Genomic DNA, 16,626 nt, shown 5'->3' with positions numbered 1-16,626 from the left:
AAGGTACCAATAATAAACAATAGCTTGGCCCCAGAGCCTGACAGCAGCCCTGGAACCTGAAGGGTAGATCCCTATCCCACCACACACAAAGAAAATTCAAGCTCCAATGCACTCACTCTGTCTCTCTATCAAAATGCCAACAGCAGCTGTCTCCCACTCCACTGTCTGCAAAGAAAGCCAGAGCTGGGAGCCCCCCCTCCCCCCTGGTCTTTGCTCTCTTGTAACAAATGTGGAGCTTCACACTTGGAAGACCTGCCTATCAAGCTAAATTGGTCTTAGATTGAGGTTTCCAGGGCAACAGCAGGAGTTCAAACAGAGGTCAGGCAATTCCTGCCTACGTTGCCAAGGGAATTGATTGCAGGTGCCAGACTGTCTGGCTTGATGAACGGCTGACGAACGCAATGAACAAGGTTTGCAACGACCACCTGTTTGTTGTTCACCTTGTTCGTGAACAGCAGATCGGGCTGTTCGTGGCTTTTTTTCTTTTGTTCATATTGCTGTTCATGCCCATCTCTAGGTTTAATGTATAAGAAGGGCATCTCCAGCCCTCTACCTTTGTAGACGGTTCCCCTCCCAACAACTTTTGATTACCATGACCATAAACTCACCAGAACCTTCCATGTCAAGGGAAGTGAAGTATGATTTCTTCTCTTCCATTTTGCCTTCCTTCTTGAAATCAGCCATCTGTCATTTTTCCATATAACTTCTACACTCCCTATTAAATACTATCTTGTCTTTCTGCCTGCCAGCCCTTCCTCATTGCAACCTGATTGGGGATTTCCTTCTGATCACATCTAAACCATTGTACCTTCTAGTCCCATTTTGGGCAACCACTCACCTATCTCCTCTCTCTGGGTTCATATTCTCCAGAGTAACCAAGAGGAAAACATGATTTGGAGTTAGGGTTGCCAGGCCCCCTCGATCTCCCAGCGGGAGATTGGGGACTGGATCTTACCTGAGTGGGGGGGGGTGCGCGCGCGCAGAGCGTGTGTGCGTGCGCTCCAGCAAGCGCGATGACGGCACTTAGTGACGGCACCACGCAGCCCATCTTAGGCACGAATTGGGCCCATTGTGGGCCCCTGCGGAGCGCAGGAGTGTTCCTGCACTCTGCAGGGGCCCACAACGGGCCCAATCCATGCCAAAATGGGCCCAATCCGCGCCCATTTTGGCACAGATTGGGTCCATTTTGGCACGGATTGGGCCCGTTTTAGGCCCCTGTGGAGCAAGGGAGCGTTCCTGCGCTCCTCAGGGGCCCACAATGGGCCCGATCCGCGCCAAAATGGGCCCAATCTACGCCCGTTTTGGCATGGATCGGGCCTGTTTTGGTGTGGATTGGGCCCACTGTGGGCCCTTGCGGAGCGCAGGAATGCTCCCGCGCTCCACAGGGGCCCCGATCCATGCCAAAACAGGCCTGATCCTGGTGGCTGCTGTGTGCGGGGGCACGCAGCACCTCAGGGGGCGCACATTGAAGGTGCGCCCCCCCTGGCCAGGTAGGTGGGGCGGGGTGGGACAGTGGGGGTGGGGGATCCCCCGCCCCCACCGGGGGTCTGGCAGCCCTATTTGGAGTATCTTTAATTCATATTTAGCAAATGGAATCCAGACAGGATTATGCAAAGTGAATTGTTTTTTAGTTTCTATCTGGCTTTTTCATACTGGTTTCTCATTTTCTAGTTTGTACCTTGGTTAAGGTAATGAAGTTACTTGCTGGTTAAGTGTGTCAAGCTAGGAATTGTGTATATGAGAAAAGTTCCCCTTTTATCCCTAAGCTCATGTTTTGGAAGTTCTTGCACAACAGGCCTAACATGGGGGATGATTTGAGTAATGCTTTTCCATCCATTTCACGTGTGGCTTACATACCAATCTGGATTGTAATGTGTGCTTGGGGCCTCCTTGTTTACCAGCCTCTTAGAACCAGTGTCAAAGCATTTCCGTATGCACTTGAACATTCATGGGGAAGTAGTGGGAAAGGCAGCCCTGGGTCCCTCATTCTCTTTTTCCAAGATCTCTCTATCAGGCTGCAGACATTGAAGGAGGATGCAAGTATCTTGTCCAGAAAACCACATTGACAGCAAATCTCAGGATAGCTCAGCTGCTGCCTGGTTGGTTCCACTGGATTCTCCACTATCCTGAAGGGCACCACGTTTGCAACTGCCCTTGCCACAAGTCACACCATCAGCAAAAGGCCCAGCTCAGTGCTTACCCACTACAGAAACTTCAGCACTACATGAAGGAGCAGATCAGCAGTAGTAAGGTAACCAGGCAGCACACCTCCTCCCCACTTTCTTCCAGTGACTGTTAAGTGTAGAAATGGGCCTTCCATCTCTGAACATTGCTAGCTATGATGGATTCTGTTTAACCAAGTTGTCCAGATAACAAAATGTTGGATAACACAGCTTTTACTATATTATTATTTGTGGTAGTAGTTGAGCCAATTTGGTGTAGTAGTTAGAGAGTTGGACTAGGATCTGTGAGGCCCAGGTTCAAATCCGTATTCAGCCATGGAACACTGTTGGGCAACCTTAGGCCCCTCACAGAATCTCAGTCTAATTTACCTCACGTGGTTGATGAGAGGGGAAAATAGAAGAGGAGAATGAAGTAAGCTGCTTTATGTCTCCATTGGGGAGAAGGGTAGGGTATAAATGACTTAATTTTTAAAAAAATCAAGAAAGACTACAAAAGCATAGAAAAGTTGCTGAAGGTGACATGAGCAAAGAGAGTAGAACTGGTAAATAGAATGAAGGAGAGAGGGAGAGGTGAGCAATACCTAATCTCTTAATTTGCAAATGCTGAAAAACTTCTGAGTAGAGAGAGGGAAAGTCTATAATGTAACATATGTCAAATCTTTCTAATACTTACATGCTGTCTATTGTCTACATCTCTCAAAAAAAGATAGGCCATGCTTTAGTTAATTTGTGCTCTGCTGGAAGCTTCTGGTTCCATTGTTGAGTTTAAGACAACATTGTAAAGCTTATCTATTTAGGAGTATACTTCAGGGGATCTTGGCTAGCTGTTATATTTTTTGAGCTTAGCAAACATCTGTCTTCAGACTTTTGACTGAGGCTTGAAGTTCTTATTTTAAGGCATTATTCTTTGTATGTCTGAGGTAGGGGCCTTCTATGCTTTACCCTATACGTATGGAAACATGGCAAGACTTCTTGTTTAAATTGCAATATAAAGATGGGGGTGAAGGAGAAATGGGGGTTCCCTTAATAAGTATGTAAATTAATTTTAGCTGAGAAGACTTTTATTGTATTTTTAAAGTGTTCTTACCAACTTTGAACCCTAGGGTTAGAGAAGGAGACAAATTAATTCTTCCTTCATCACAGCACAGATGATCTACAATTGAAAGCACAGCTATACTGAATGCTAAGTTGTCTATCCCATTTTGATCAGGGATGTAAATTTCCAGGTTTTTTTGGAGTTCATCTATATTCAAGGAGTTCATATTTCCCACCTGAATATTTGTGGCGACCAAATTCAGCTATTTCACTGAATTTTAGTTGATTGTTTTACACTTACCATTAGCATGATTTTGGGGCTTTTCCAGATTATTGTATAGGTGGGTAGCCGTATTGGTCTGTAGAACAGTAGGATTTGAGTCCTGCACCTTAGAGACCAACAAGATTTTCAGAGTGTTTTGTATATGAAAAAGAGAGCTCTGAATCTTAAGAGCTTCCACTCTGAAAATCTTGTTGGCCTCTAAGGTGCCACTGGAATCAAATCCTTCTGTTACGAGTATTGTAATGTCTGGTACAAAATGTACTACTTCTCTGGTCTTAGGAGGGCCTGCTTACCAGGGGAATATCCCCTAACAACTTACAGCTGCTAAAGAACATCACCCAACATTCAGAATCAACATAACAAAGAACCATCCAGCCAACAAAAGAAAAGAAAACCCTAAACAAAATTTCCTTTATCAAATATTTAAAAAGCAGAAACCCAAACAAAAGGAAGTAATTGTGATATACCTCTCATACTTTGGGCCAATTCATACATAACAAACACCATATATTTCCCTTGTGGAAGGCAACTTTCACAGAGTAGGGGTGCTCCAAGTATTTGTGAGGGGGCAGAGCTAATTATTTTTTGTTTGTAATAAGGTACAGCAAGGTAGCAAAGTTTACAGGATTGGCTAACTAGAATCACTACAATTGATACTGTAAATTCATTTGGTTAACTCATTTACAGTAAAGATTATGGCATCCCTACTTTAGAGGACAGAAAATCTCAAAATATACAAAATGCTTTCCTTTAAACTAAATATGTCCAAGCTGTTGAATCCCTTCATTTTTGTATCTCATTTCCTAACTATAACTGTTGAGGAGATACTAGTCAATAATTCCAAATCATCAGTCTAACAAAATAACACCAGCAATGAGATGCAGATTACATGAAAAGCTACTTAATCCCAAAACAAGCATTCAAATTGATATCTTTTTTTTTCTGTGAAGTATGTTCTGCCCTCATGATTTCATTCCTCAGCTATCAAAGTTCAAACTGAACCAGTGACCAAGTATGTGAAATTCTTCTGTATGTGTACCTTGGAACAGATTTGGGAACAACAGCAATGGCTTTTACAACAGTTATAAACGACCCTCAGAAGTGACTTTTGGGGAGCCTGTAGGACACTGCAGTGGGAAAGGGGAGGTGTGAAAGATATATTTATGTGAGTAGAATTTCACTTGTGGTTCTTTAGCTTGAACTTACTGTCTAAATTGTGCACTTGTGGGCAGGGACTTGTTTATTTAAGTATGTATGACACCTAATATCTATGTACTGCAAATACGCAGAGAACAATATAAACTAAATAATAAATAATAAAAGCATTTGACAATACAAATAATAAATTATGACATCAACAATTTCCTGGTCCAAAAGAAAAGGTACAAATTATGTAATGATGATGGTTAGTAGACTTTTGATAAGAAGAACATGAAGGAATATCTGTGATTTGTGAGGTATAAACTTTGCTACACTCAGATTTTCATTCTTGGGCTATTCCTGAATTAAAAGGTGCTCTGAATACGAAGTGGCAATAGTGGCTGTCCACCTCTGCTTTAAGATTTGAAAGTTTCAACTCTTTCTATGATAGTGGAAGGCAATTATCATGTGGCTTTTGCAGCCTTGATGCAAGAAAACTGTACTTGAGGATGCCTTTTATTATTTTATGGAATGTTCAGCTTGTAAAAAACACATGGGGTTCCTCCTGACAGGGGTAGGACATTATGGCACAGTAAAACTAATCACCGTCTTCATTGGCTTCCAGCTATCTTTCAGGCGTGCTTTTAAAATTCTTGTCATATTGGACAAGGCCCCAACTTCTCCAGTGTTCTATGATGACCTTGACAATACCCTTCCATTGTCAAGTCAGGACTAGAGATGGGCACGAACAGCAATACGAACTAAAAAAAGCCACGAACAGCCCAATCTGCTGTTCGAGAACAAGCTGTTTGTGAGGCCCCATTCTAAACGAAGAGGTGGTCATTGCAAGCCTCGTCCGTTGCTGTTCATTGCTGTTTGTCAAGCCAAATAATCTGGCACCTGCAATCAATTCCCTTGGCAACCAGAGGCAGAGACTGCCTGAACTCTGTCTGAACTCCTGCTGTTAACCTGGAAACCCCAATCTGAGCCCAATTTAGCTTGATAGGCAAGTTTTCCTTTCAAGTGTGGAGCTCCAAGGTAGTAAAGAGCAGGGGGGAGAGGGGCTCCCAGCTCTGGTTTTGCAGACAGTGAGGGAGAGACAGTTGCTGTTGGCATTTTGAGAGAGACAGGGAGAGTGCATTGGAGCTTGAATTTTCTTTGTGTGTGGTGTGATACGGATCTACCCCTTCAAGTTCCAGGACTATTGCTAGGCTCTGGGCCAAGCTATTATATATTACTGGTACCTTTCCTGCTGCCTGCTCAGGTAAGGTTTCTGGGAGTGGTGCAGTAGGGATCCACACCTTCAGGTTCCAGGGCTGCTTGCTGCCGGACTTTGGGGCCAAGCTATTATTTATTATTGGTACATTTCCTGCTGCCTGCTCAGGTAGGGTTTCTGGGAGTGGTGTAGTAGGGATCTTGATGCCTGGAGGAGAGCCTGCTGGCCCCCACAAACAACGAACATGTTCGTGTACAGGTCATGTTCGTCAATGTTCATTGTTCATGGATGGCAATGAACAATGAATACCATGTTCAGGTTTTTTTCCTGTTCGTGCCCATGTCTAGTCAGGACCATTGGACAGATAGGTAAGCATTCTCTTTAATTACTAGCCAATCACAGAACTATTTTCTCCTGCATTGGTTTCAAATTTTGAAACCACAGCATTCTTCAGACGTATTTAAAAACCTTTATTTGGATACAGTGAGGTACTTTAAGCTTGCCCAGTTTAAAAAAAAACTGTGTGCTTTGAATAGGTGACTCTACTTGCCTTTGGAATGTATCTTTTTAAAAGGTGGTTTGCCACATGGCAAAGAAATAATCCATTTTTTGAGATAGAGGCTGTTGGGTGCAAAAAGTAGTTGAATATATCTTTGGGCTTGTTGGAATTAAGTAGGGAGAATCGTTAGATCTCTCTCTTTTTACCAGTTTTAAATTGGATTCTAACCATGTTATCTTACATATGTTTTAAGTCTATTCTTATTTCCCCCCACACCTTCAGGCTGGGGGCAGCTATAAATTATTCTCAATATAAAAGTCTACTTTTCAGATGATTTCAGATTTCTTTGGCTAGTCGTTTTTAAATAAGAAAGAACAGGCAACGATTAAAGCTAGGTTTGTTAATAAACAAGGGCAAACTCTTGAAAAGGCGAAGTTAGCAGTGTAAAAAGCAGAATCATAAAATTATAAGGTTTCAAATCACTCCCCAGAGGTAAAATTATATGAAATGCACACTGGGTGGCCTAAACAGTTTATTATTGGTCACTGTGTAGCAATTAAATACCACCCTGCATTACACTGTGGGTTTAAAGCCTCCATGAAGCAGGGGCTTCTCACACAAAGGTAGAACCAGCAGCATTGTAATGCACTCATTAATGGCTTAGATAAATATAAATAATTCATGAAGTCATATTCCTTGCAGAGGTAGGAAGCAGCAGATCATAAATTATTGCCTGAAACCCACTTTCTGCAGAGAAGCCTTTAATTTAAGGGAGCGAAGTGTGAAATACCTCTTTCTAGATGCTATGTCCGATGAAATAATATGAACACGACTATCTTCAAAATAAGCTTATTCCACACAGCATTTTAATCCTGACTGGATTTTTTTAAAAAAAGGAGAAAATGTGCTCAAACGTGCTCAAACAACTACAATAGTGTCTGGATAGAGGTTCTGATGCCTGCAAGTAGGAAATGTAGACAAGAGTTTCATTGAATCAAGGGAGTTAATCTAAACTATATGCCATCTGTTCACAAGCTACTGTCTACTTTGGCTGTCTAAGGAAGTCATGGTATAGATGACAATTAACGAGAGTTACTCTTGGAAAAGATGCAGTAAAACAAAATTTAGAAAGAATGGTGGCATACAGTGATGGTTCATCTCTGCCCACCCCACCACCAGAGAATGCTAGAGAATTCAGTAAAAAATAGGATTCCTAAACACATGCAGTATGAGCCTCAGGGTCTTAAACTTCTGAACTTTCATGGGCATGTTGATTTCAGAGGTTCATGGCCACTGTAACTCTGCTGAAAGGCTGTATGTTTTATTCCCATTCTTTTTCTTTTGACATGTGCTGCACAACTTTCAAAAGTCCTGACAGCTCTTCTCACTATTGTAAATGTTATAAGATGTAAGCAACATTTCTGACAGGGCTCAAAGCTTGTTCACAAGAAAGGGAAGAGAGGGATAAGACTTCTATTTCAAAGGTGGTTACATTTAATCTGCTGGTATCAGTGAAAAAATACTTGCTTTCCTCTCCAGCTAACCTATCCACTGGCTTGGAATCTAATCCTGAAATTAAGGACATCAAAGTCTCTCTAGTTGTATGGTTGTTACATTTTTGCCACTATGGAAGTTGTTAAGGCAGGAAGTCAATAAACCTAGGCTGTTTTTCTAAAGATCTAGAGGAGGATCAAATCAATTGTAAATTGCTTAGAAAACACTAGAATACACAGTGCTTCCCACCAATCAAATCTAGGAAATCCAGGCAGCACAAGACAGTTGGAGGTTTGGGGAAACTGCATGGTTTGCAGCCTAGGCTGATGGCGCGGGGGATGACAGGCGCTGGCGACAAACTGAGACCACACAAGGCTGGGTGAAAATAGGCCACAACTTTATTGCGAACAGCAGGTGAAGGAGCGAAGGCAGTCATATGGATCGGATCCCAAAGCATCGGCTGGCCCGCCTGCCAGTCGATGAACCCTCCCCCCTCAGACCCCAGCTGAGGGGGGGCACCCAAGGAGCGGCATTAAGGGGGGAGATCATCTGGGTGTACACCCCTGCATGATTCCCCTGCCGCCTGGTGGTGAGTCCGACCTGGCAGCCCCCAAGCTGGGCATGCACCTCCGTGACTCACCCCCAAGATTCCTTATGGGAATCCCCTTACAGGAACCAGGGCGGAGACCCTGATTCCTCCAAAGGAGATCCGATCCAATGACCAACCGCCAAACAAGTTGTGACAAGGAAGAAAACCCCCCAGAACCAATGAACGAAAGGGATCGGTGGGTGGGATTTCACCGCCCGAGCCGAGTGATGCGAGGCCGGGCAGGGGCCTGAATTTATACCCAGCCAGCGGACCAGAGGGAAGACTGCCTCCCTGAGGTCCGGTGGCTGGCCCCGCCCCGGCCTGCCTCCCGGGCGCTGCGGATTGGCCGGCCGGGATTCAAATCCGATTGGCTGCTGGCTGCCCGACTGAGATCGGGTCAGCCAGCACGCCAGCCGCCGCGCCGTCCTGACCCCCGCGCCTCCCGGCAGCAAACCGAGCGCCCGGTAAGTCAGGCACTTGCGCATCTGGCAATACAGATTTTTCATTGCAAAATGGCAATCATGTAAATGAAATCTGAAGAGATATTTATCTTGGATGATATGGGTATACCTCTTGTTGTCCAGCTGGGATCTGGCTTAAACATTACTTTAAGTATGAATATAATTAATTCATTTCAGTCCTACTGATATCCCTGGAATGTGGATAGAAGGGACATACTGTGTAACTATTTGTTGTTGACACCATGTATTGATGAATAGTTTTGTTCCTTACAGTGTATAAAGACTGTGCTCCAGGGATGAAACTGCACACCCAGTGAGGCTATCTTATCAGCAGTACAAGATACTATCTCTAAATGTCAATGGAGCAACTCATGCATGTAGACTGCCGCTTATATCTCTGACTTTCTGGTTATATCATTTTTTCCCTTTAGTTGAGTAAGAAAAGTATCTATCTAGAAATGCAACTTAGAGTTACCCACAGTATAAGTTTTATCATTCTAGTCAGGTTTGCTGTCTCTAGCCGATTCCTTCCCTTAAGGATGGTTCTTTGATTGTTCTTCAATTCTCGTTAATAAATTTATTTTGTTCTCTGCAGACTAGAGATGGGCACGAACTGAAATATGAACCAAAATTCAGCACAAACCAGGCTGGTTCATGGTTTGTGAACCAGCTGTTTGTCAGAGCCCATTTCTGATGAACCACCAGGAACTTTACACTGGTTCATTTGGTTCGTTTTTTGGTTCATCACTGCAGACAGCCTGGCGCCAATCAACCAGTTTCCTAGACAACAGGGGATGGACTTCCTGCAGACCTTCTACTGACCTGGAAGTGGCCTTCTGCTGACCCAGAAGTGATCTGCTGACCCGGAAGTGGCAATTTGCTGGCCTGGAAGTCACATTTTCATGAACCAAAATGAACTGATTCGTGAACCGGGGCAGGTTCGTGAAAGTTTGTGGTTCGTGAAATGTGACGAACCACAAAACGCACAGTTCGTTTTTTCCCGGTTTGTGCCCATCTCTACTGCAGACATCTCTGTGGACCATCCTCCAAGTTGTCCAACCACTCACTAACTTGAATTGGCCTTTGTTTTCTACTTATACTCATTGCACGTTTATGTAGAAACACAGAACTAGAAGGCACTCCAAGGGTCATCTAGTCTACCCCCTTGCACAACACAGGAAATTCACAGCTATCTCCCCCACCCTCAGTGTCCCCTGTTCTATGCCCAGAAGAAGGCAAAAAACCTCCAGGATTCTTGGTCAATCTGGCCTGGAAGAAAATTCCTTCCTGAACCCTGAACCCAAGGGCATTACCCTTGCCATATAAGAAAGGGCCATGAGAGCAAAGCACCGGCTCTTCCATGCACCCCTCTCCTGATCTTATACGTTCATATGATTTACGTATATCACTATCACTCTCTCATCAGTGATAAAAAATACAAAAATCAAGGTAAATGCTTATTTTTCCAGTTCTGAATTTTATAGTTCTGAATAGCAGTTAAGCAACAACCTAGAAGGACAGTGCTGGATGGCCTCTGGAACTTAAACACAAAATAACCCTATCTGCATTCATTTCAGTTTCCTACTCTTACAATGTCTGAATTTTTCCTTTAAAAAGTTACCTTTCTGCTGGAAAAAGTTTTGAGTTTGCCATCCTTCCTTGTGTTTTATTGCCTTTCACAAAGTGAGGAAGGCTTCCTTTGCAGAAAATCTCTCTGTCCGATCCTGTCCTGCATCTCTGCCATTATTCCCTATAGATGAAATTTTTTAGGGGCTGGAGTGGCTGTTTTTTAACTAAATGACACCAAAATTGTAGCAGAGCAAATGCAGCCAGTCCAGTAAAGAACTTCCAAGTTTCAAGTGAATTGGACTAAGGGATCCAATTCAACAGCCTCTGAACAAGGTGCGCCAAGCCATCATACTTGCAAAGGAAAAAAAATCTGCCTCCACAAAGGAGAAAGGAAAGGAGAAGGAGCAAGCTAGAATCACAGCTTGGCCAGGGCATACACTTGACTTGCAGTGGCCAGGACTCGGAGCCACTTTCCCCAAGACACTGTTTGGAAAATGCAGAGAATCAGAGGACCACAAGACACCTGCTACATTCCTGAAATTAAACACTTAAACACAAAAAAGCAACATGGATTGTGTAATTTCCAAGCATCCCAGATTTGTGTTACCATTCTGGAAAATCACAGCAATGACTTGAAATAGTGATTTTCATGTATATTTTTGGCTTGAAAAATTTTTATAGACAGAAATGCTAAAATACCATTCATATACTCTCTCATCAAATGAAGAAAAAGAAGTACAAGGAGATGGATTTTATGCAGCAACAGCAAAATGCATTCATAAATGTGTTCCTCCTGTCAGGGCTTGTCACTGTCGCCACTAGGTGGGGGCGCTGGCTGGGCCGGCCCTGAAATCAGAGGGGCACCAGGGATACTGCAGGACCTTGCTCTGTGGAAGGAGGGGTGGTATACATCACCCTGACTCCCTCTCAGTCCACTCGCTGGCCTGCTCAACCTGGCCTGCTTACCCCCTGCGTCCTCCATCATCTCCTCCTCCCAGAACTCTCCTCCAAGCCTCCACTCTCACACTGCTCTGCTCTCACTCCACACCATCACTCCTTACTCACACCCACCACCTCAGAGCTCTTCCCAGCCACCCTTTATAGGGTTTCCTTTCTACACCCCACCCTCCTTCCAGGCTTGTTCCCTCTCCTGACTTGGCCCAGCTGTGCCTTCACTAATCCCTTCTAGGCTTCCTTGCCTTGCTGGCAGGGTGGGGTTGAGTGTGAGCCATCCCCAGCTGAGGTCTCCTCAGCCTTGCTCAGGAGGAGCTGCCCCAGCCAGCTTCTGTGCTACTGAGCTTCCCTGGCCTTGCTCACGAGGAATTGCCCTGGCCAGCTTCTGGGCTGCCTTCTCATTGATGCTGGGCGGGGCTACCCATCTCCTCCCCCAGAATGCCTGTGGCAGCTCCACCTGGAGGGGCTTGGCTCCTAGCAACTCCTGAGCCAGGCTACTGTCCTCTAGCTGGGGTGTGGCTCTGGGCTGTAGTGGCTGCTTCTCCTCCTTGGCTGGTAAGGGCTCTGTTTGGGCTGCTGCTGGGTCCCTACTCCCCCTGCCTTGGCCCTTTTCCTCTGGCCTGCTTAGCCTCCTCTCTTCCCCCTGGAGGATGGGACTGGCTGGTCTCTCCCTGCTCCCTCCAGCCCTCTGAGGCTTTGGCCTTTCACCCCTTCCCCCTGGAGTGGGCAGGTTCTGGACCCGGTTGCTGGCTGGGGTGGTAGGGCTGCTGCCTCCCGGTTGCCTCCCACTGCTCCCTCCTGGCAATTCTGGGGGCTGGGACTCAGACCCCGGATACCTCCCTCCACCTCAGAAGCTCCGGTAGGCCTCAAAAAGGTGCTGCTGAGGGTTTGGGAACTCATGTGGATGAAAACCAAATCAGCAGGAGTTGCACTGAGAACAGCAAAGTAGAAATTGCTCTTCTGCTAGTGGGCCCTCGACGGGGCAATTCCACCAGCTTTCACCTCCTTGGGGCAGCTGACCATATTTATGTTCCTTCATCCACACAAGTCCCCAACTCTTGATATCACTTTCTCAAGACTCAGGGGTGACACCAGGAGAGAAAGTGGAGGAGTCTGTCTCTACAAGTTCACTGGCACCGTGTAGAATCCTGCTCAATATTTTCACACTCATAAAAACACCTTCACAATTTTCAATAGCTTTCTTTCCATGCAGTTTTGGAATTTGAAATGCCAAATGGCACCTGATCTTTGCTTTTGTAAGAAAATAAATGCTGTATTATGAAAGATAGTTGTGGTCAAAGGAACTTTGAAAGTTTTCCTGAAATTGCTGCATGTTGAACTGTGAGATCTTTTCTTGGCCCCACCCCCAAATATGGCTATTGTATACCATGTAAGAACTGAGGCTAACCATTATCATCTAAGCATACTAATCTCTCATTTGTTTCAAAATACCAAGTACTGTTGGAAATTTGAGAAATTCTGTTCTTGGAACACACAAACCATACTTCTTCAAATCAACTATTATGATTTGTAAATGGTACTTCACAAATGGAATACCTTTTATTTGTTTGGTAGGCTCTCTCACTTAGTGTAATGCACTGTGTATCTGTTCTACTATCCATCTTGTTAAGATGTATGACAAAAACAATGATAACAATAATTATTCAAATATATTGAGTAATATATTCAATAGTTCATTCATATATCTACGGTTTCTAAGCTTTACATCACCAATGTAACTATCTTTTTCTGGCGTTAAAGATATATTTCTAATAACATCAGTAGTTATTTTGAGTGGAATGTACTTTATCTTTTTATATGTTACAGAAAACATGCTTTGGTTTATTGATGGTTTCTTTATTATAGGGAGCCCTAAATCCATTATAAATAGAATTCCATTCAATTACAAGTCTCTTATTTAACAGCATGGGCCGCATCATTCAAAATAATCTTTTCCTACATTCAGCTAGCAAGTTTGTATAATAGTTAGCAACATATGAATTTCTATGTATTTTTTGGCATACGGTAACGTACCATTTTTGTAACCGGTCAGCATTAGACAACCAAGAGTGTATAAACTTACCAGCTGCTGTTTTGTTTTTTATATTGAAATGAGAGAGGAATTGAGAGGTACTATTAAAAAAATCTCTGTGTTTTAGATAAGTGTATTCAAACTTGGGCATAAGAAACCCTGGGGTCCATGACATTACTCCAGGGGACTCACAAGTATTTTGTAAGGACTAAGAGAGAACACCATTCACATGCATGCAACTAATGTGGAAATGCAGCTTTCTCTGTTTTTTAAGGAATAGGGGCACAAATTCTCTGCTTCGGAAGAGCAGATGGAATCAGCTTCCCCTTCTACCAGAAGATGGGAGATTGCAGAGCTGCTGCTGCCCACAGCTTCCATTACCCCAGAACGCTGGCCAGAAAATGCACTGAATAGCTAGGAAATCTTACTGGCTGAGTAGCACAAAGTAAATACAATCTGGTAAAATCACAAGTGACTTCAAGTATAATGCTGAGCTAGTATTCACTCTACTTTTCAATGCAAAAGATTCCTCTGTAGACAGAGAGACTTCTGACACTTCATTAACAATAGCATCCAACAGTAGTTTTCAATGGGATATTGGAAGTTCATGCTTTGTGTGATGCCAGATTTTTGCTTATGTCTATAAGCAGCCCTGAAAAATTTTCCATGCCTTTTCTAACTCCAGTTCTGCCAACTGCTGGCTAGAACTTGTTAACCAACTAGGTTGGCGTGGCTATCTCCAATGTGAAAATCCCTTCCAATCAAGGAAGAGAGATTGATTAGAAATTGGGTCAATGTCTTTGAAGTTGTTGCCCAGTAGAATCAGCTACCTTCCAAGGCCTTGTAGATCATGTACCAACAAAACATCTTACTTAAGCTTACTTTTACAGAGTAGCTATGTGCAGTTCTCTGCAATGTTTTAAAGGCACTAAAGGATGCTGCATAATTTGAAGGGGGCTTGTCTGGCGTATGTCAGGGCTGGTGATGAAGGAAGGGAAGGATTGGTGGTCTTCAAAAATGTTAATGCAACATTTGTAGCTAAATACCGCTTAAATTTGAGAAACAATGTTTTAGATAGATCAGTTCCATGTAACGTCCAAAATATTAGGCTCATCTTTATTAGTACAAACAGTCTCTCTCAATGATAAGTAGATGTGCATATGAAAGAGGCAAATCTAGCAAAGTGCAGCCTACTGTAAGCTGCATCTTCCAGAAATATATAACTGGGTACTAAGTCATCAGCTAATAAGATACTCAGTACTCTGTAGACATATGAGAATCAGTTTCCAGATGCATGAGCACAACAATATGTATGAAAGGCTAGATAACATAAGAGGTGTCCTGCCAGATCAGACCAGTAGTACAACTAGTCCTTCATCCAATGTCACACAATGGGTGCCTTGGAGGGCCAACAAACAAGGCATACAGGCCAAGGCCTTCTCCTAGTAATGCCTCCTGGTTTTCAGAAGTTTATTGCCTCTAGACAAGGAGGGTCCCTTAAGCTAAGATTGCCAACTCCAGGTTTGGAAATTCCTGGAGATTTGTGGGTAGAACCTAAGTAGGGTGGAGTGGTTAAGAGTGCGGGACTCTAATATGGAGAACCAGTTCTGATTCCCCACTCCTCCACTTGAAGCCAGCTGGGTGTCCTTAGGTCAGTCACAGCTTCTAGGAGCTCTCTCAGCCCAACCCACCTCACAGGGTGATTGTCGTGAGGATAATAATAACATACTTTGTAAGTTGTCCTGAAGAGCGGTATATAAATCAAATGTTATTATTATTAATGTTATTATTCTAGGGAGAGAAGAGACCTCAGCAGAGTATAACGCCATAGAGTTCACCATCCAAAGAAGTCATTTTCCTCAGAGGAATTAATCTATAGTTTGGAGATCATTTGTTATTCTGGAAAATCTCCAGGCCCTACCTGAAGGCTGGCAACCCTCCCTTTAGCTAATGTTTAAAAGAGGTGGAATAAACTAAGGAACACCATGCAAATAAGCAAGATAACAGCGGTCCTCTACTCAGAGCCTATTGCGCTAAGGGCAAGGAATGAATGCCCTTAGAATGCAGTATAACAATCACAACATTCCAAAAAGACATAAAAGGAAACAAAAGCTCTAATCCATTTCTAGGCCAATACCAGACAACTGAAGACAGTTTCAGTAGGAAATAAGTTTCTAGATGCAAGTAGTAATCTCCAAAAGATGGACATGCTTCTAAACAAAGAAGGAAATATCCTTTAGCTGTTCATTCATTAATGGTGCAAATCTGTGCAGAGTTACTCCAGTCCAGCCCATTGTCCTCCAAAATACAGCCCAAAGAAGAGGTTTTGTAATATTTTGGAAGATGTTCAGAAAACTCCTTAGCCATCATGGCATCAGCGAGCAGGTGCTTTACTACTATGGAACAGCCACTAAGAATTGCTCTTTTTTCTGTTCATAGTACATAGGCCTTAACTATGCAGAAGCTGCACAGTGAGTCAGCCAGTTTATTACCTTTTAAAATGAGAGTTTCTTTTTAAGCAAACTATTTTTTTCGCCTGAAACCACCATGAGCCCCAAAAACAAATTACAGGATCTCACCGTTTATATTTATTCCAACAATGCTAAACTATATGGCACATATTTTTATTCGCAAGTACTATGCTTGTTCAGCTGCAAAATAGTAATAATTATTTTATTTATAGATATTTTGAGTGATTATACTTTACATATATCAACTCATTAAAGACATTAACCTTTATACAATAATAGGAAATAACTAGTGGTCCACAGAGGTAATATCAAACACTGGAGGATTCTTTGTGCTATTACTGCAAGTGAGATTAAGGACAATAGAACAAATAGGCATACTGCTTACCCATAGGAGTTCCAACACCATAACCCTTTGAGTCTATCAGGCCACCAATCTGAGTCAGGTTACAGTTCCGCTGCGTAACAAACTCAATGGTAGTTGACTCCATTAAGAAAGAATAATCAGAGGTGAGGACACGCTGGATACCTTCTTCATTACTTTTGACAAGCACTGACTGCCTCCGGCTATTCATAAAGGCCCACATTTTTTCATATGTGGCGATTTTTGATTTCTGAAACAGGAATGATAATATTAATAAGGACAAATGATATATGATATGACAAAGCACTCCAGATTTTTTAAAAAAATAATTTCTCTGAT

The 16,626-nt window shown here is 43.2% G+C and overlaps 1 protein-coding gene across 2 annotated transcripts in view; it reads right to left on the bottom strand.

Moving 5' to 3' along the window:
* Positions 1–16,626, bottom strand: part of GRIK2 (glutamate ionotropic receptor kainate type subunit 2) — a 786,155-nt gene that overhangs the window by 37,995 nt on the left and 731,534 nt on the right. For both annotated transcript variants that reach the window (XM_054974427.1, XM_054974423.1), the window contains exon 14: positions 16,312–16,537. In XM_054974427.1, the coding sequence (XP_054830402.1) occupies positions 16,312–16,537 (226 nt within the window). The remainder of the gene's footprint in view (positions 1–16,311; positions 16,538–16,626) is intronic.

Source organism: Eublepharis macularius, chromosome 1 (assembly GCF_028583425.1).
Source record: "Eublepharis macularius isolate TG4126 chromosome 1, MPM_Emac_v1.0, whole genome shotgun sequence".
NCBI classification, from domain to species: domain Eukaryota; kingdom Metazoa; phylum Chordata; class Lepidosauria; order Squamata; family Eublepharidae; genus Eublepharis; species Eublepharis macularius.
The sequence above is the reverse complement of the archived record's forward strand: the minus strand, read 5'-3'. Positions and strand labels throughout refer to the sequence as shown.